The sequence below is a fragment of the Spinacia oleracea genome, chromosome 3 (genome assembly GCF_020520425.1).
Source record: "Spinacia oleracea cultivar Varoflay chromosome 3, BTI_SOV_V1, whole genome shotgun sequence".
Lineage (NCBI taxonomy): Eukaryota > Viridiplantae > Streptophyta > Magnoliopsida > Caryophyllales > Amaranthaceae > Spinacia > Spinacia oleracea.
This window is the reverse complement of record NC_079489.1, coordinates 35167018-35188793: the sequence shown is the minus strand read 5'-3', so window position 1 is coordinate 35188793 and position 21776 is coordinate 35167018. Positions and strand designations below refer to the sequence as shown.

General features: G+C 40.0%; 1 protein-coding gene across 25 annotated transcripts in view; it reads left to right on the top strand.

Annotated features, from left to right (window-relative positions):
* The window catches only part of LOC110786303 (uncharacterized), a 29576-nt gene extending 9277 nt beyond the window's left edge, over positions 1–20299 (top strand). For 5 of the 25 annotated variants that reach the window (XM_056840133.1, XM_056840134.1, XM_056840125.1 and 2 more), the window contains 8 exons: positions 4653–4783; positions 5583–5665; positions 6826–7413; positions 7490–8803; positions 10420–15961; positions 17331–17494; positions 18994–19051; positions 20031–20299. In XM_056840133.1, the coding sequence (XP_056696111.1) occupies positions 7933–8803; positions 10420–11168 (1620 nt within the window). In that variant the 5' untranslated portion in view covers positions 4653–4783; positions 5583–5665; positions 6826–7413; positions 7490–7932 and the 3' untranslated portion in view covers positions 11169–15961; positions 17331–17494; positions 18994–19051; positions 20031–20299. The other 20 variants (XM_056840131.1, XM_056840129.1, XM_056840121.1 and 17 more) reach the window with 17 other exon arrangements.
* Positions 20300–21776: the final 1477 nt, after the last annotated feature.

Sequence of the window (21776 nt, the reverse complement as noted above, 5' to 3'; positions counted from 1 at the left end):
TCCTGACGCCTCCAGCTTTGTGAAGGGCAGTTTGAGCGGTTGATCTGTGTAGACCACTATTTTGTGAGCTAAGAAATAAGGACGGAGCTTTTTGCTGGCCATGAACAGAGCTAAGCCAAACTTTTCCACTGTAGGGTATCTAACTTCAGCATTTTGAAGAACATGACTGACAAAGTATACCGGCATCTGTATTCCCTCCCTTTCTGTCAGTAGAACGGCACTCAACGAGTGCTCGGACACGGCGAGATACATGTACAAAGTCTCTCCTAGCAAGGGACTAACAAGACGAGGCAAGGTATGCAAGTGCTCCTTTAATCTGACCAATGCCGCCTCGGCCTCGTCCGACCATTCAAACTTGGCCTTCTTTCTGACAGACCTAAAAAAGTAGTGGCACTTGTCTCCAGCCCTGGAAAGGAATCTGCCCAGGGTGGCCAAGCAACCTGTGAGCCGCTGGACCTCCTTCACTGTCTTTGGTGAGCTCATATCAATTACTGCCTGGATTTTGTCTGGGTTGGCTTCAATTCCTCTTTCATCAATCAAGAAACCTAAGAATTTTCCTGCCGTCACCCCGAACACACACTTCTTAGGATTCAACCTCATGTTGTAAGCTCGAATAGTCTCAAATGTCTCCCTGAGATCAGTTATATGCGCCGCCCTCAGCTTACTTTTTACGATCAAATCATCAATATAAGCTTCAATATTTCTACCGAGCTGCTTAATGAACACAGTGTTAATAAGACGCTGAAAGGTGGCCGGTGCATTCTTTAACCCAAACGACATCACTTTGTAGCAGTAAAGGCCTTGTTCAGTAACAAATGACGTTTTTTCCTGGTCGTCAGGCCACAACGGAATCTGATGAAACCCTGAGTATGCATCCATAAAGCTCATCATAGCATGCCCTGCTGTAGAGTCGACGAGCCGGTCAATCTTGGGCAATGGGAAACTGTCCTTGGGACATGCCTTATTGAGGTTGGTGTAGTCAACACACATTCTCCAGGTACCATTAGGTTTTTTGACGAGGACCACGTTAGCAACCCAGTCGGGGTACTGACTAGGCCTGACGAACCCTGCCTCCATCAACTTTTGTATTTCCGCGGCTGCCGCCTGATTTCTATCTTCCCCATGGTTCCTTTTCTTCTGACGAACCGGTTTGAAGTTTGGGTCCACATTCAGCTTATGGACGGCCACAGCAGGATCAATACCCGGCATTTCGTCCACTGTGAAAGCAAAGATATCTTCAAATTCTCTCAAAAGGTGGACCAACTCTGCCGCCAGCGGGTCGTCAGGAGAAATCCCGATGGGCACTACTCTGTCAGGTTTATCTGTGTTTAATACCACATTGAAATGAGCCCCAACAGGCTCTGGGCGTCTCTCTTCCATGTGCCCTGCTGAGATAGTTAATGTTTCTTTGACGATCTTGGGTTGTGTGTCGCCACATTTTCGTTTGTTTCCCGATGTCCCTTTCTCTTCACCCGTCCCCCATGCTTCTGGACTCAAGGTGGTTAGGTAGCAATCTCTAGCTTGTTGCTGGTCACCATGTATAATGCTGACACTCCCATCGTCACAAATGAACTTAAGAAGCATTAGATGAGTCACAATGACAGCCTTTGCCCTATTCAAGGTGGGACGCCCCAAGATGATGTTATATGCCGTCAGGTCTTTCACTATGAGAAAACGGACGTCCATTTGTCGAGATTCCTTTTTATTTCCCATCCTCAGAGGAAGGGCAATTATGCCGACTGGGTGGATGATACTACCTCCGAAGCCTATAATGGGATAGTGGATTTTCTCAATCTTTGAGGAATCATGTTGCAGCCGATTCAAGCACTCTAGACTAATTATGTCCGACGAACTTCCTGTATCAACCAAAATACGCCTAACCCTCAGATTAGCAACTTTTAACTCAATTACCAAAGGATCGTCATGCGGGGTGGAGATTTTCCCACGGTCGGCCTCGCCGATTTCAACTTTTGGAAACGGGTCAACTGTGGCCTTGCCGGACAGCATCACTTGCCCCAATCGCTTGGCATAATCCTTCTGGCCCCTCATGGTCGGCCCGCCGGCGGCCAATCCTCCGGAGATGACTGCTACGCACTCTGGGTCGGTACGATTTCCATCTTCCTCCGAGGGAGGGGATTTGTTTTTCTTGTAGAAGGGTTTGCCAGAACCTCCCGTGTTCCTGCTGATATAACTCTTTAAGAATCCCTTGGCGGCTAGGCCGTCCAATGCCCTTTTCAAGCTCTTACATTCTTTGGTGTCATGCCCAATGTCACTGTGAAAGTGACAGTACAGTTTGGGGTCCCTACTTTCTGGTGGCGACTTCATGGGAAATTGACGATCAATGTCATATTTGGACCCGACGTCCATCAGAATTGTGTACATGTCTGTGTTATACTCAAATCGCTCCCGATCATAAGTTCTGGACCGTTTTTGGCCTGCCGCCCCGGGAGCCCTGTCTGACTCTTTTGCAATAGCCCACGTCCCGTTAGGCCGGCTCTTCTTTTCGAATTTCTCCTTTTTTGCCGCCGGCTCGGCGGTATCACTTCCTCTGGGATCTTTCGGGACGCTGCAAATCTCTGTTGCATGGATGAAGGCCTCGGCCTCATCCAGCACTTCTGGCATTGTTCGGACGCTTTTCTTTACCAGATCAAACTTGAAAGAGCCCTTTTTAAGCCCTCGAATGAAGTTATCGAATGCAACACCATCTGGCAAATCCGGAATTTTCCCTACCTCTAGATTGAATCTCTTCACATAGCTCCTCAGAGACTCGTCTTTCCCTTGCTGAATCCTACTCAGATGCATGCTCGTCTTCTTTTCTTCCTTGTGAGCCATGAACCGAGTAGAGAACAATAGCTCGAGCTCCGAAAAGAGCGAATAGTTCCGGCTGGAAGTCTCTCGAACCACTTAGATGCTACTCCTTTGAGTGTGCCCGGAAAATACTTACACCAGGTTGAGTCAGTTGTTCCTTGGACATACATGTGATGCCGGTAAACCAAGAGGTGCATGTCTGGATCTGTGGTCCCATTGTAAGCATCAATGTTGGGCGGCTTGACTTTGGGTTCCCTCGGGGCTCTCATGATGGAGTCTGCAAAAGGGGTGGTGTGTCCTAGGGCCATGTTGGACACCCCCTCCTGAATGTGATACACAGGATCTTGACGCCTTGAGTAGGGTACCCGCTGGGAAGACTCGCGTCCGCGAGTTTGACGGGTTGGACGGGTGACCCCTGGGCGCGCCTGGCTCAGATGCGTATAAGTTGGATGAGGGAGAGGTCTATCCGGTATGACGGGGGTTGACCCAGTGTCAGAAAGTTCAGACTCAGAGTCAGGCAATTGCTCTGCGTGTGGCTGCTCACGTCCTCGGGACGTTTCTCCAATCAGCCGCCGTGGCAGTCGGCGTGGTAGGTAAGACATTGCCTGATTGGGCTGACTTGCTGGCGGCTGCCTCCTCAGGTCCTCGCCTGTCTGCCTGGTCCAGACGTTTGGGGGGCGCAAAGAAAGTGTTGGCCTATTGCTTGCCGGCCCCTCATGATTTGCAGCCACAGCAGTGGTGTAGATCAGCATACTCTTCTGTACCTCAGCATTAATTGTCTTTCCCATATCCGCTTGGAACTCAGCCAAAATAGCCCAGAAGAGCACCCACAGAGACAGGCATATCAGGGTTCTCCTCTATTACTGTATCCGCCCGAGGATCCAGGAGTCCTCCAGGAGGGGTGCGATTGGCCTGGTCGTCCTCCTCGCTGAGCACCTCTACCTCGGCAGCATAACGAGGGGTGTGCCCGGCCGCAAATATACGCGCGGCATCTCCAGTGATTCTCGTGGCCGGCGTATGATGTTCAGTCGGTATTTCTCTTTCGAGGGGTGGCCGCTCTACTCGCGTAGGCCGCCCAGTATCGTTTTCCTGTCGTTGATCTTCCATGTTACCGTACCTCCCCACAGACGGCGCCAAATGTTATGGGGTTTTTCCGGTGAGATACCTTGGAGGTTTTCCGGTAACTTCTAAGGATTTCACAAGATTGTATTTTTATAGAGAGAGAAAGTAGAGAGAAGGCAGAGCAGCAATTGTTCTTGAATGTATTGATTGTGACCCCTTTTTCTAGGGAAGTGAGACTATTTATAGTACTAGGTTTTTGTGGGAATGACCTAATATTCCCTTTACATGATTGGCTAGGGTATGGGAGGAGGACATGTGTCCTTTCTCCTTACAATTCCCTGGCCCTTTTGGCAATAGTGGGCTTTTTGGGCCTATTGTGCTTATTCAAACCACTTGGAATACCTACTACCTAGGCCCCTTTTCAGGTATAGGTACATTACATACATTTATACATTCTTAAATACAAATACATATACATTGTAGATACGTAGATTGATACCCATGCCGTGGTCTAGTCTTCGTATGGCTTCTGCTTAGGGGGCGTAATACGTGCCATGTGTCGCATCCTCATTAGTACACGAAGGCATGGTAATTTTGCCCACAACACAACCTACCACCTATTTTACCTAGAGTTTCAGAAGTATTAGTTAAGGTTTATGTGTTGATTAGAAAGTGGTTGTCCCTATTATATCAAAAACCCATTTGTTTCATGTTTTGCCTATTATGATTGAATTGGATGCCTAAATTGGTTTGTGATGATTGTCTTCATTGAATTGCACCAGGTGCCGTTGCCCTTCATTTTAATCTTTATAACACTATGGTAGTGATTTTGAAAGTATATCCAAAAGGGATGCTTGAGAGGAATTTCGTAGTTCATCCCTTATGGCTAGTATGCAATTGGAGGGTATTTGATGTAAGGCCTTAGTTCTCTTATTTCACTTTACCATGCATTTTCCTTTTATGATTTAACATAGGCGTACTTAATGCCAGATTAGTCTTAGTAAGTTGCATATGCATAACTTGATCTTGAGTTGTACAAAGTATCCACTGCCCTTATAAATCTTGCTATTCTTTAGTTGATTATTGTGTGTTCGCGTAGATGTATGATTATTGTAGGCAGCGTGTATCAAAAGGCGTCTGACAACCAACAACATGGAACAGTAAGCTGTTAATCAAAGTTAAAGTTCTATTTATAACAGAATTCGAAATGATATATGTCTTCCCTTATAAACTACTGACACTAATGACGATGATTACTGGATATTCATTTTGTCTTCAATATTAGGTTACCAGTTACAAGATTTTAGGTATTCACGCTAATTGAAAATATCAGTTACATTTTTCAGCATTTACAGTCATTGCATTTAGTGTTCACATCTCAATGCATAATCCTCTTTCTATATAATGCATCCTTTTGCTTCTCAACAATCATCTGTTCAAATCACTGTCAAAGGTATTCTCTCAATGTCAACAATCTTTGAGCTCCCAATTCTAACTCTTTTAAAATAGGAGGACGAACTTCTCTGTAAGAATATAGACATATGGTTAATTACATCTAACATCATTCCATGTTTGTTCTTTGCCGGAAGTTTATTGTTGTTATTGCATTCATCTTAGTAAGTTCCCTTTTCTTAAAGTGTCCATTCTTGTGCTTAATATATGATAATAAAATTCTGCATTTTATATAATTTAAGACTTTTACATTGTTTCAGAATGTCTGCTGGAGCATAAAAAGTACAAGAATATTCTGATCTGTGGAACTCAATCCAGGCCGAAAAGTGTTCTTCGCTACCAGGTACGACTTCTATTACCTATATAATTTACAAGCAATTTCAATGTCTGTTTCCCTAGGCCTATCGTATTTTACTCAGATTTTCGATTATTATTCTCTTTGCTGAAAACTTTTGTATCAGTTCCACATATAACGGAGAAAGTCAAATCAGTTAGTTTGAATGCCTAAAACAAAAAATCATACTATAAATGTTATGTGTTGAATGCATTCAAATCATGCCCTTTTATAAAACAATGCATCTTCAAACTTATAAGATCATTAAGATCTAACATGTTTTCATTCCCTTGAGATAATGAGGAATAACAGGAAGCTATTCAGCATAAGTTTCACAACACTGCTTGCTGAGATCATTCAGTGGTACACTCTCCCTCAACCACTGTACAAGCAATATTACAAGAAAAAACAACAAAAGTACAAGACAACTGTCCAAATTACAACAAACAAAGGGGTGGAAATAAAACTGGGTAGTAAACTATGCAAGAACATGGCAAAAGCAACACAATCTGCAGCAGAAAAAGCTGTTCGTAAACTACAAGAAAACTTCAACTTTGATGTGGCTGATATTAATTACACTACATGTATGCATCAAAGAAAGAAGCGTCGTATAGCTGAAATTAAGTTGACCAGAGAAGAGATGAATTTTATTGATTTGAAGCGCTACTACTTTCAAGAATGTGCTGAAAATAGATCCCTAAAAGAACAACTAGGAAAATTGCTAAATAGGGATAATAAAGGATCGGGGTAGAGTAAGGTAATTAAACGAGTCATATGACTTTGTTATTGTAAGACTGCTGAAATAATAGGCTTTACGAGTCTTCTTTTATTTGGAGTTCTATATTTTAATTCCATCATTTCTTAATATCGTTTGTGACCTAATAGCGTATTACACATTCTAAATTTAAGTTTTATTTTAAAAAGTTTTATAAGGCACCTTGGAAAGAGCACAACTAAAGTATACATTATTTCATAATATACAGTAAATGATTTTACACTTTTGACATTATATTGTTATCCATGTACAAAAAAGCAGAAACTTAATTATAATGAATTTCATATTTTACAGTAAAAGTGAAGTATATTAGGGACATTTAAGGATTTTACACTTTCGACATTATATGGTTATCTTCCTTTCCCTTGATCCACTTTTACACTTTAAAAATTAGGCATTTTACAAGGATGGAGAATGTGGATAGGGAAAGAAATGCTCAATTTTTAAGGAGATGTATAATTACACAAAGGAGGAATAGACTTAGGGCAGATCATATAGCACGAGAAGAAGTACCAACCAGTGAATCAGCAAGGAATAGCGGTAAGAAGTTATTTAAAAAAATTTACAGTACTTAAAAGAAATTTAAAAACTTTTGTATAATGTTATCCACAAATAAGTAAACAAGAAAAACTGCAATTAGGAAACAACTCAAGGTCCCGATCCAACTCAAGTACAACATCCCGCAGCGTGAGGCAAAGAAGATTGTATAACTATGAACACCAACTCATAACGCCATTAGCAACTCAAAAATTGATTACAGAAATATCTCAAGCAACAAAATTCCCTCCAACTGATGGTAAGATAAGCATCTCCCACTATGTACAACAATTATTATTATTATTATTTATCACACTCATGTAAACACTTGCGAAAACGGTTAATGTAACAGTTCCAACTACAAGCAATTGTCAACAAACAAACCATATCTTACAACATACAACAGAAGTCGACAATTATCAACCACACCAAAATGACCAAAACAGTGAGTACTCCCATCAAACTTAGCACAAAACTGAAATTTTAAATAAATACTAAACATATTGCACTTTCATTTTAAGGGAAATACACTGAACCATGGAACTTTGGTGGCCCTAAACATACATGCTCTGACTGTGGGGGCAATTGTATGGTTTGAAGAGCGTGTCAAAAATGATTCTAATAAGACAATATCAAAGTATGGGATATGCTGCCAAAAGGGAAAAATTGTGCTGCCTTTGTTAAAAGACCAGGCAAGGATGTTAAACTCCATATTTGCATTCACCTCAATGGGCGGAAAGGTGGATAGCACAATAAATCGAGGTAGCTCACCATATGTATTCAGATTGAACGGGCAGAACCACCATAGAATAGGGTCATTACTGCCTCCTGCCGGCGAGCAACCAAGATTCACTCAGCTTTACATTTATGATACACAAAATGAAGTTGCTAACAGGATTAGTAGTATTGCTAGTAATGGGGGGAATCAGAATTGGATCCAAAAATTATCCAAGGTTTATCAAAGATGTTTGATGAGCACAATGAATTAACAAAATCATTCAGAATGGCAAGGGAAAGATTTCAAGAATCAGAGTTACAACCTGTTCGGCTTCGATTAATTGGCACAAGGGCAAAGGATGGAAGGCAGTTTAACCTACCTACATCGTCAGAGGTGGCTGCATTGATAGTGGGAACAAGTGACGATGAAAAGGGTAATCGTGATGTCATTATTGAACACAGGATGTATGGTCTAAAAAGAATTTCAGAGTTGCATCCCAGCTTCATGGCCATGCAATATCCATTGTTGTTCCCTTACGGTGAAGATGGATACCGGACAGATATACCCCATGCCGACGTAGATGAAACAACAAGGGCAAGAACAATAGTAACACAAAGAGAGTATTATGCATTCCGTTTCCAACAAAGACGCCATGAATCTAAAACAAGATTCCAGTTAGGAAGGCTCAATCAACAGTTCGAAGTGGATGCATTCACATGTGTACAAGAGTCAAGGTTGGAATGGGTTAGGACAAATAAATCAACAATACGGAAGGAAGTGTTATGGGGACTTGCTGATGCAGTCTCATGGGGTGACACAACACCCGCATCTGTTGGGCAGCGCATTGTTCTGCCTTCGTCATTCACGGGAAGCCCGCAGTTTATGATTCAAAACTACCATGATGTTGTAGAAATCTGTAGATGGGCAGGACCTCCTGATATTATTGTCACATTTATATGCAACCCAAAGTGGCAGGAAATTCTTGAATTCTTATCCATTATCCCTGGACAAAGACCTGAAGACCGGCCTGATATAATTGCAAGAGTGTTTAAAATAAAGCTTGATGAGTTGATGTTGGACCTTACAAAAAAAGGCTACTTCGGGGTAACAAAAGCAGGTAACTTTTCCCTACAACTTCAGTAATACATCTTCGTTACACTTTATACATATAATTAATTTTACGGTTTTTTCATGAAATGCCCTTGAGGTTTCACGAAATGCACCAAATACACCTGCGCGTTTCAAAATACATAATATACCCCTATTTCTTAAAAAAATGCACCAAATGCCCTTGAATATCTTTAATGGCTAACGGCCGTTAACTCCGTTAGTATTAACCTCTAATTGCCTCTAATTAACTCTAGCTAACAAATACAATTGAATTTGAAGCCCAAAATTGAAGAACAATAAATCTGAAAATTCAAGAACAAAACCCAAAAAGTTGAAGAAGAGAATATGAAAATTTGAGAGTTTAATACCTAAAATCGAAAATCTAATTTACAAATTGGAATTCTAGTGGCTCTAATCTCTCTCTAATTTACCCAAATTCTGCTGTTTTTCGCCCTTTGTTGTTGTTGTTGCTGCTATTATATACTCACGAAGAACCCAGCTGCAAAATCTAAAATAGGAAAACCAACAAAAATCAAAATCTGAAAAACATAAAACAATTCCTGCTGCGCTATTCTCTATCTCCTCTAATCGCAGCTGCTCCCTCGAACCAAAAAGAAGAACATAAATGCTGAAGAACAAATTCTAGAACGAAGTTCTAATTTGTATTGGGCGAGGTAGAATAACAGCTGGGAAAGAGAATAGCGCAGGGTAGTTAGAATTAGATTAGAGAATCAGAAACACTTCGTAGATTAGAATGAATTTCGTCTTCAAATTTTAATTTCTTTTTCGATTTTGTTTTCTTATTTTCGTTCTTGGGGTTGAGTTCTTCTGCAGGAAGAGATATATAGCAGCAGTAGCAGCAAATAGGAGAGTAGAATAGCAGCGATTGGAATCGAGGGCAGCCAAATCAATGTCTGTGAACTTGACTTTCCATTCACGAGAGCAGCAAGCACAAATACAACCACCACCAGCAATGGAGGTCCAATCACCCATCAACACCACCTCCGCTTTCAACACTGTCTCTCCTCTTCCGCCGCCCTCAAAGCCTGAAACCACCCCTCCGCCCTTAAATCCTGAAACCACCCCTCAGCCGCCACATCCTAAAAAATTCGCTCCTGAACCTCCCGATTTTGTCACCGTCCCAAGCTACTCAAGTAACCAACATATATCATGAAGTACATATCTATATGAGTTAGCAATTGATGTTTGATGAAGATGGTTTGAAGAAGGAAATATTGTGGTTGGGTTCACCATTTTAATACCCAGAAAAAGGCGTGAGATTGAGAGGATAGAGGAGAGTGAGAGGAGAGAGGGGAGTTAGAGTTGATTAAGGTTCATTAGGTGTTAATTAGGATTAATTAGACTAATCGGTATTTAATTATGGTTTAATTAGGATTAGTTAGATTAATTAAGAGTTAATGTTAACGGAGTTAGACTTCCGTTAATTCTAGGGGCATTTGGTGCAAATAAGTTTAAATAGGGGTATATTATGTATTTTGAAACGCGCGGGTGTATTTGATGCATTTCGTGAAACCTCAGGGGCATTTCATGAAAAAACCGTTAATTTTATACAAAATCATATACACCATAGAAAACAACTAACTTTTTCCACCGATATTGCAGCAATCTATACAATTGAGTTTCAAAAAAGAGGCTTGCCCCATGCACACATATTGTTGTTCTTGCGAGAGGAGGACAAACCGAGAACTACAGAAGACATAGACAGATTAATTTGTGCAGAGCTTCCGGACCCAGAAATTGACCAAATTGCATTTGCATCAGTGTTGCAACACATGACACATGGTCCATGTGGCCCGATAAACCACAATTCTCCATGTATGCAAGATGGCCAGTGTACAAAATATTACCCTAAGCCATTCACCAATGACACAACAGTAGGGAAAGATGGATACCCAAACTACAGGAGAAGGGATAATGGAAGAACGGCAATAAAAAATGGCAATGTGGTTGACAATTCATTCATTGTGCCGTATAATGTAGACTTGCTGGTTAAATATCAGGCACATATAAATGTCGAGTTGTGTAACAAATACAATTGTGAAAAGTACCTCTTCAAATACATGAATAAAGGACCTGACATGGCTCTGACATCAGTACAACAGACCAACATTGATGGGAATCCACAAGCAGCGCCCATTATTGTCGAGATACAATCCTACCTTAAGTGTAGATATGTCTCAGCAGCAGAAGTATGTTGGAGAATGTTCAAATTTCCAGTACAGTATAAATACCCACCAGTTGATAGGTTGAGCTACCATTTACAAGATCAACAAACTGTGGTATTTCAAGACCACAAACCATTAGATGGTGTGCTCGAGCGAGTGGGAGAGGCCCGGACTAAATTCACATAGTGGATGGAGATGAACAAGACAAACCCTCAAGCACGTGCTCTGATATTTGACGAGTTTCCACAACATTTCAGATGGGTACGGGAACTTAAAAAATGGAAAAAACGAGAGAGAGGGTTCAGCATTGGAAGGATTTATTATGCACACCCAGCCTCAGGGGAACAATACTACTTGCGTATGCTTCTTAACATAGTAAGAGGACCCACTTGCTATGCGGACATCAGAAAGGTGAACAATGTGAAATATCCGACATTCAAAGAAGCATGCAATGCATGGGGTCTGTTAGAGGGGGACAATGAGTGGCATGAAGCATTAACTCAAGCTGCAACTTGGGCAACCGCAGCACAACTGAGGGACCTCTTTGTCACTCTCCTACTATTCTGTGAAGTGTCAAATCCAAAGGAATTATGGGAAGGACACTGGAAAGATATGTCAGATGACATACTTTATAGACAACAAAGAAGGTTCAGCAACAATAACTTACTTCTATCAGCAACCAGACCCAAAATTATTGCCTCTGTGAAATAGAGAAAATACTCCACACTACCAACAGATCCCTGCGAGAATTTCCTACCATCCCCTATCCAGAAATGTCTCTTATGTAGCAAACAGACAATCCATTGATCATCGAGCAGCAGATGTACGATTCAAATTTGCTACGAATGGAAGCCTTAAACCTTGAAGAAGGACTGAATGTGCAACAGAAAAAAGTATATCAGGCTATACTACAAGCTACACACGAAAGAACTGGTGGCTTGCTTTTCGTGTACGGAAGTGGAGTAACGGGAAAGACATACTTATGGCGAACACTAATATCAAAATTGAGGTCGAAGCACCGGATTGTCATAGCAGTGGCTTCATCAGGAATAACAGCCCTCTTACTTCCCTCGGGTAAGACGGCCCATTCCGCTTTTTGCATTCCAATCCACAGACATGAACGGTCATGCTGCAGAATCAACCAAGGTTCAAATCTAGCACTATTCATAGCAGCTGCAACATTGATAATATGGGATGAAGCACCAATGGTACATCGACACGCATTCGAGGCAGTCGATCGTACTTTTCGTGACATAATGCAAGTCAACAATGCCGCTGCTAGGGAGCTGGTGATCGGTGGGAAAACAGTTGTACTCGGAGGGGATTTTAGGCAAATTCTTCCAGTTGTGCCAAGGAAAGGAAGAGGAGATATTGTTGATGCATCCATCAGTAAATCGCCCACTATATGGTCTCAATGTAAGGTATTCAAATTGACAATCAACATGTGGCTTCAAGGTAATGGTGGTGACTCGGGAAATCAGGAGTTAGCTCAATTCAGAAACTGGGTACTAGATTTAGGTGACGGAAAACTTCCAGCCATGTCAAAAGAGGGGGAAGATGAACCAAGTTGGATTGAAATCCCAACTGACCTACTGGTAGTAGACGATGGTGATAAAAAGAAGGCCATAATCAACGACATTTATCCAGATTTGTTGAATAGGTACTCCGACCTAAAGTATCTCACAGAGAGAGCGATCTTATCCCCAAAAAATGAATGGGTAGATGAAATTAATAACCACATCCTGTCCATGATTCCTGGTGAAGGACAGGTTTACAAAAGTGCTGACAGAATATGCCCCCTCACAAATAGGAGTACAAATGACGAGGTGTTTGTAGACACCTACTTTTGTCCCCATTCCCGAAAGGGAAGGTTCGATGATGAGAACATAAATCTCCACTTGGCAACGCATCTCCTATAAAATAACGGATCTCAGTCACCTTTTCATTTCAGCCAAAGCTATTATTTATAGAAACCTGCTAAAAATAGTAACTGCCGTAAAAGGTAGTTGTTAAAAGTGGCAAAGTCATAAAAGATAGAAAACTGTCAGAATTAGGTGTTGCACTCCAATATAAATCCTAAAAGAGATAGAATTTGTATTCCTGGCATAATTCGAAAATAAGAGTGACGAATTAATTAAATTCCTAACGAACCTAGAGTTCGTAACGGGCCCAGACGCATTTCGTCATAAGTTAATACGCACTAAAAGACTCGGATAAATCTCAAAAGTTTTTATTCTAAGAGTCCAAATCTGACAAAGAACTCGGCCCAGATCCCATTTTCAACGCCTGGATCTGGGCGCTGAAATCTTCGGCGCCCAGCTCCCGAACTATCAATCTCTGCCCTGCGGGTGTACGTTGAGCGATCCCCACACCAGGGATCAGAAGGGAACCTATGGCCGTCGTGGTCGAACATAATTTCACTCCCTTTATGTCACGATAACCGGGTTTTGTCAGTTTTTCTCATTGTCGTTAAAAACTGAATGGCGACTCCTATATTACAAGTCGATTGGGTGTAAACTCACAGGAAATCCAATTACACTTGATCTGACGACGTCACGCCCACGAGGGACGAGGTCACGCATTAGCCTCCTGCTTTTTCGACCCCCTCACAGTGGCGACTCCGCTAATGATGTTAATGAAATACTCGTGCTCGTAGGTAATCAAAATAGCCGAAGGGTGAAACGATCCTACCCCGCGTTTATTTCCCTATCAAGTTGGGACGACTTGAAAATCAGCATATTAATGTGAATGGACAGAACCGCATAACGAATCTTGGCTCCCTTGGCATGTTTCATCTCGGGAGTTGGGAATAAGGATACCCATCGCCACCCGGGGGGTGCAAACGCTTCGAATGTTGTCCACTCGGCACTTTCGCTAGTAGTACACCTGTCCCAAACCCAATCGCTCGCCCATTAGGTCCCTCTCATTGGTGCATGCCCCCTTGGCTTACATCGTTATTGGCCTCTTGGGACGAAATTCGCTCGTGAATGCACTACCTCGACCGGGGCATGTGTTGGATCGACAATAGAAGCGGTACCAAGCCGGCGCAAATATTACCCATAGAAGCCTATCATAAACTACGTGGCATATTATTTTGCTTCATGTTGTAATGTTAGCTATGTGTAGCGAATTATGTGATTGTGTTTGACAAATAATGCTAGAAAACCAACGACCCTAAAAATTGCCCAAACATTCATAAACACTAATTGGCCAAACATTTATACCAACATACGTGTTCCGCAACCCCGGGCGATCGCCACAAAAATAAACGACGCCCAGGACGGCCTGTAACGGATTCCACAACGCTGCACAACGCGTAAAGGACGTTATTAGGCAAGCACGCAAAATTAAGTCGTATGTACGAAAAAAGGATACGCGAACAGAATACGAGTACTAGTCAGGGACGCATTTTCAACGCCCCTGGCTGGGCGTCAATCATTTTCAACGCCCAAATATGGGCGCTGAAGTTGCTGCCTGGCCTCTTGGTCAGGCACAGCAGCCTCGGTACCCGCGCATAAAATATACGTAGCAATAAAATAAAATTGTAACAAATTTGCTACGATGACGTATGAAAAAGGCACTCGATTCTAAGAACGACTTATAAAAAAAATAACTCCTTGTGTCGTCATTAGGCCTCCTGTGACGACAATGTTCGGCACCAAAACCGAGCATGCTAATTAAAATAACCTTGAATGTCACACGGGCAAATGTTTCGAAAATCCAAAGAATGACCAATAGAAGAGCCAAAAGTGTACCAACAAAAGCGAGAATAGAAAACCAATAGAAAGAGTCAGAAGTCTAGAGTAAGTAATGCTTAACTTTGGGCCTAAACTTTAGCTTGTCTTATGCATAGGGCTGGTTCTGCCACTTGGCGTCGATCTGAAAATCAAAGGTTAGTGCGTCTCGAAGCTATATCACCAACACAAGGTTTAGTAACTCCAAGCTCCATCCGTCATTCCCCCTCTCAAGGATCTCCGCTTCTCCAACCTCGATTCGCACCCTCAAACACCTCCATGGAAGAATTACGAGACCAAATGGTCCAAATGACCCAACTTATGAACCAATTGAAAATGGAAAACGAATCCTTAGCAGCTGCGCAAGCCAAAAATGACCTCGATAACGAGAAGAAGATCGAAAAAATGGTTCTGCAGCAAACCATGGGGAGCAAGTATTTCTCCCTTGATCCTAAACCTTTTCCCGGCAAACTACCGGAAAAGTTCAGTTCATCTGACTTACCAAAGTTCAAAGCCACGGACAATCCCCGTGATCATCTCTTGAGCTTTGTGAATGCCATGAACTTGAAAGGTGTGGACAAGTCCATGTATTTGCCTGCCTTTCCTTTGTCCTTGGAACCTGTGCCACTCAAATGGTACTACCACCAGGACCCTAAGCTCACTACTACAAAATTAGGCTATAGCAACGCCCTTTTAGACAACAGTTTTCCCGGCGTTGCTATATCATAGCTATTGCAACAGTTAAATAATTATTAATTTGAGTAGACTTTGACTTTGGAAAAACGTTGCTATAGAAAAACTATTGCAACACTTATATACTATGACTATTTTATTGCAACAGTTTTTAGTTTTTTAATATTTTAATGAGATATTGAAACGGTTTTTTTTGTTAAGCATTTAAAACAATTTAAAAATTTAAAATAAAAATAAAATAAGAAATAGATTTATTAAAAAAATTTCAGTAGAGCGCTTTTATTTTTTGGTTTCCCTCCCATTGTTTCACGTTTTTCTTCACCCAAAACCCTTTTTCTTCAGTAGGTCTCTGCGTTCTTTTTCTCTTTCGCTCTCCTCGCCGTTGTATATCTTCCATCATCGTTCGTTCCTAGAAGCGCGATTGTGGATTGGCGTTCGTTCATTCCTTGAAGCGCGATTGTAGATTGGCGTTTCTGGCTATTGCGGCTCTAGAAGAGATATTGAAAGTGGCGAAATCCAATTCGGAATTGTCGAGAAGAACCACGTTAGTTTGTATGTATATCTTCAAATTTGACGTTTAATTTTCACAATTTTTCTGTTTAAGTTTTAAACCGATTATAATGGATTTTTTTTGGTGTTGTTTTGAGTTCTAAATTAGGGTTCTTGATTTGGGAATTCGGTTAATTGGGGAATTTGGTTGATTGGGGAATTTGGTTGATTTTTATCATGCATGTATTTGTTGATTCAAATGGGTTATTTCGGGTTATTTATTAAACAATCAATTGTTCTGGATCAAGTGGTTGTTCGGTGGTGATGTTGAGTTTTAATTTACTATTGCTATATTGTTGTTGGTTTCTTTCTGTTTCTTGTTTCTATACTGATGCTATGTGCTATTATGTTGCTCTTTGATTTGGTATTCGAACTCGCGACCTAGAAGTTATCCTTGATGCGCGGAGACCACTATAGCATGCTGTACTTAGGAACTCGTTTTGCAGGTTTAAACATATATAGGGTATTAGTTGTTGTTTTGCTATAATGTTCACTTAAGTTTCCTTTTTTTTTCTTTTTTTTCCTGCCCCTTAGTAGGTCCGCCAATGGCTGTACTACTGCTACTCGTTTTAAACTTCATAATATATAAGGAAATATATGGTAATGTGCTCTGGTCTTTACTGATGCTGCTCTTGTTGGTTGCAACTTGAATTGGGTTCTTTCTTGCTTTGTTTGTGTTATTCCCTTTTGTACCTCGTGATCTACCTATCAAATACCATGCCAACTGCACTTACAAACCCACATACTTAGGGTGAAAGAGCTTAGCTTGATTTTGATATTTTAGAGGAGATGAGACTGGCCTATGTCATTTAACTTAGAGTCTTCAATCCAGAACCGTCCTTAAATGAAAAAAGAGGCAGAATTAGGGTAAGTATTTGTTGTGAAAAAAGTGTGCCTTAATCTTGTCAACTTTGGTAGTGACTTGTGAGGCTTGATGATGACAATGTGATTGATATGCAGTTGCAAAAACCATGTTTTTTCTGTAATAGTATCAGGATCACTAACATAAAGAAGGAACTCAATGGTTTATTAGGATCACTAACATCAAAGAGGAACTCAATGGTCTATTAGGATCACTAGTATTCAGTGGTCTATTAGGATGATTGTGAGCTTTTGGTGTTTGATAATTGTGGAATTATGGTGTTAGATGATTGTGAAAATAATGATATAATTAGGCGGTAAGTCCATAATTATGCAGGTCTTAATTGTGGATTATGCTTGAGTTGTGTGTAGCTGTTCTGTTTCCAGTTTTCAGATTCTGATCTGTTTAGGGTTTAGGGTTTTCAGCTGTTCTGTTTACAGCTGTTCTGCTTAGGGTTTTCAGCTGTTCTGTTTACAGTTGTGTCCATAATTAGTAGCTGTTCTGTTTCAGCAAGGTGGTTCCTGTGTTCAGGAAGTATTGCAACAAGTTCTTTTGGACTGATCGATTTTTAGCTGTGTGTGGTTTTCAACTGATGTACTTCCTGCCACTTCATATTATAATTTCATAAACGCCGACGAATTCTCTCACCGCCTTCTCCCCTTAGAGTTGTAGAGGTAATTTCTCAAATTTCCTAAATCTGTTTGTTAGTTTTCGGCAACTTCAGTCTCATCTCTTATTAATTTCAAACCCTAATTTAATTCTTTAATTTATCAACTTTTCCCGATCCATAGGTTGTGTTTGTTATTTTCCCCATCAGATTGTATGCTAACTTGTTAAAAATTAGATCTGAAACTAAGAGTAGGACAATACAATGTGAGTGATTCTCAGCGCTACCATTTGCATTATAAAACAAGGTAACTCCTTCTTTTAATAATTGTAATTTCTCATTTTATTAATAAGAAGATAATAATTGAAACTAGTATATGTTGATTCATAGCTTTACAAAAGTGGATTGTATCTTTTTATTGTATTGGCACTTGGTTAGCTATGAATCCGTATGATGTACAATTTCTAAGCCCCTGATTTATACTTTCTACGTTAATATAAGTGATGTCTTTTGTTATAAATTCTTTATTTTGATTCTAGAAATTAATTAATTTTTTTAATTGGTGTTGATTTGGATTAGTTATTTTGAATCGGTAAAATTTGATTCGTACAGTTGTAAATTGTAATGTGAATACTTTTTAAATTTGGATTAAGGTATATATTACTAATATGAGAGTATTGTTCTGTGCTTATATTTTAATTTCTAGTTGTTCGCAAGCAATCAAGATATTGGCTGGATAATATTAAGTTGGTTATGATCTTGGGATGGTCATCGTCCGCACTTAGAATAATGTGGCCACCTTGTTACATTCCCCCTCCCCCTGTATAGCAAGCTTTTAAGCTGAAAATAATCTGCGTCAAAGCTACATAAATCCACTTCTACATTAGAAGAAAAAATTAGGTAGACACTCCCAATCTCACGGAACTTTTAGAAGTTATATATACACTATTGTATTTCACTAGTTTCTATACTTGCATTGTATTCCATACTTGGGCAGAATGTCTAGATGACAAGTTAAGTATGATCTTCGATTCGGTAATCAGTTACCCTTGCCTTATCCCATTTTCCAAGTTGAGTTCTTTGTTTAAAATTAGTTATCCTTGCAAACTTCTTTGTACTTGATGTTTGGTTACGTTGAATATTCATCCTTTCTCTGCGTAAATGGTACATGATTGGGGGTCACTTATAAAATAGTTTTCTCAAAATTTAGGGTACTTTCTTGAAGGCACTTTCAAGGGAAGGTTATGTCAACTGCTAAGCTTGTCGAGCTTTATTTTAACTCCTAGTTGATCTCAGTGATTACTATAACATGCCAAATCCATTATTTTGGGGGTAAAATCGATTGAGTCTGGTCGATAGCTACACATATTGACCTGAGCCTAAAAAGATGGACCTCACTGGTGAAACACTCACCAAAAAGCTAGAGTAGAGAGCTAACTCAGTCTTAGCACTCGTATCATAAAAATAAAAGGCATACCTCTGCAATAAATTTATAGTAGAACCTTTCTTGAATCTGTTATCTTGATCAAAGTCTTATGACATCTATATTTTGTTGCATTTTGACAGGGATCCATTCTCCAAAGTTGTGGATTTGAACATCTGAAAGCTTCTCTTGTGTCTCGTGGTAATCATCTTTTGCAACTTTAAAACAATTTTAATTATCAAATATTTCAATCTTATTTTTTTTGGGAGTATATAAGTTTCTAGTGTCTAATGCGCTTAGGATCCACATGACGCAACGCACAAGTTAGGGAAACAAAATGGGGGCAGAGGTTTGAACTTTGAACCCTTAAAGACTTTGTGTTTGCAATTACCAACTTTACCATAATTCCAAATCATTTTATAAAATAAACTTATACTACGTATACAGCTAAAATTTAGCTGTGGCAAATGGCAGTAGTAAAAAAGTAGTAAAAAAAATTACATTTTTTTTTGTCAAAAGATGGTCAGATTTCCTCAAGGCTTCATAATTAATTGGGAAAGCAAAGGGTTGGGAGTAATTATTTCCTTCCTAACACTTGGTCTCAGTATGAGCCATGAGGACATAATATAAATCCACTTCTATATCCGTCGGCATTATATATGTATCTACTAAACTAGGATAAGATCCACAATTTTATCGAAACCCTCCAAAGGAAAGATATCTTCAAAAACTAGTGCAAGTTTTTTTTTTCTTTCTTTTTTCCCGTTTTTTGGGGCGGGTTAGGTGCATATGGCGTTATGGAAACTTCAATTGTCCCAATTTTGGACAGTTCATTATGCATTTGTGATATACCATCATTGTCATTTTCGTCCAAAATTCAAGGTTTAAGTCTCTGGTTGTATGGGAAAAACCAGCACTTCATATATTTATCATTAGTAAGAAGGATTAGATTTGTTAGCCTTTAGAGACTTGCAGTCCAGTTCTGATCTGCTTTGCTGTTCAATACTGTTCTGATTTACTTTGCTGTTCAGTTCAGTTTTGATCTTCTTTGTTGTTCAGTTATGTTCTGATCGGTTTCTTGTTCAGTTCCATTTTGATCTGCTTTGCTCGTTTGTGTTTCTTTCAGTGAAGCTGTGTTATTGATTTTCATATTATATTGACTATTTTTTTCTGTTTACAGGATGGTAGATAGAAGGAGAATGGTAGATAAAAGGATGGCATGAAGGGCATATATTGAAGTTCTTTTGGACCGATTTGGACAAATAAATTAAATACTAGATAGATTTTAGATTGCTTAAACTATTAGTTCTTTTTGGAGATTCATTAGTTTTCTTAGTTGATGTTTTTATATTATAACAATGATTTTTGTTATTAGAATGATTGTTATGGATATTTTATTTTAGTAATAAGTAAAACTTAATTTGAAATAAATATTTTCTATTTGTAGTAGTTAGATTATTTGGTATAATATTTTCATCTAATGAGCTATCAAAAAAAAAAAAATGAAACTGTTGCTATAAGCTTATATTAAAGTGCCGCAATAGTTTTATTAAGAAACGTCGCTATACACTCACATAAAAATGTCGCAATAGTGTGGCAAGAAACGTTGCTTTAGGCTCATGTAAGAGTGTAGCAATAGTTGTATCAAGAATCGTTGCTATAGAGTCATGTAAAAGTGTAGCAATAGCGGTGTCAAGAAATGTTGCAATAAACAACAAAATTGTTGCAATATTAGAGAAATAAATGTTGCCATAGACTGTTGATAGTGTTGCTTTAGATAATAAAAGTGTTAGCCTAGACACTAAAACTGTTGCTTAAAATCCTAAGTAATTGTTACTAAAACTTAATAATTGTTGCCTTAGATATAATAAAACTGTTGGCAAAAGTTAAAAGTCGTTGCTTAAGAAAAGCGTTGCTAATGATAACTATGGCAGCAGTTTTATAATGTTGTTGCCTAAGGCCTAATAATTGTTGCCATAGAGTTATAGCAGCGCCACCTATTGGCAACGCCATCTAAACTGTTGCTATAGGTCTATGGCAACATTTAATGGATCTTTGCCAACATATTTAGGCCGTTCCTATAGCCCTATTTTGTAGTAGTGGCTCTTCCCCACTTGGGAGGACTTTGTCAATGTCTTCGTCAAGCAATACTCGTCAAACATAGATTTTCAAGTCACCATGCGCGAGTTGGAAGTCCTCTTCCAAAAGAAAAATGAAGGTTTCACGACCTACTTTGCTAGATGGAGAGACCAAGCGGCCCAACTAATCAATAGGCCTCCTGAAACTGAATTGGTCCAAAAATTCATTGACAACCTAGACCCAGCTTATAAACAACACCTTAGGTACTTGGGCCTTGATACCTTCAAAAGGGTTTATGATGTAGGAATAAAGATCGAGGATGACCTTGCAAAAACAGTACAAAGCAAGCCTGCATACAAAAATAACGCCTACAACAGGAGCCACACGCCTCAAGCCCAAGAGGTCCACGCCGTAGAGGAAACCCCAACCCGAAGGAGCCTTGGAAGGTGGACCCGAGATCGAAAGTTTGCCCCACTCGGGTCGACTCTGGTACAAGCCTTCCAAAGACTAACCAATCAAGGAAAGCTAAGGCCCATAGGCCCCACACCCGACCCTCCATTCAAAAACAAATATTGGGTCGAGGGCACTGTTAGGGGGAAAAATACCCTCTTGGTGACGTGGGCATACATGGCAAGCATTGCTTACGTGGCTGCCAACAAGACGCAAGGTGGCATTAATCGAACGGCATTCCCAACTGTTGGGCTCAAAACGGACGTTACAAACCTTTGATGAAGCTGGCCTTCATTACGTATTTATTATCTAATTATGGGAAATTAATCCATAAACGTTACATTCTTGTTATGAATGCCTATAAAATGGCTTAGTCTTGTCTATTTTACATACATGA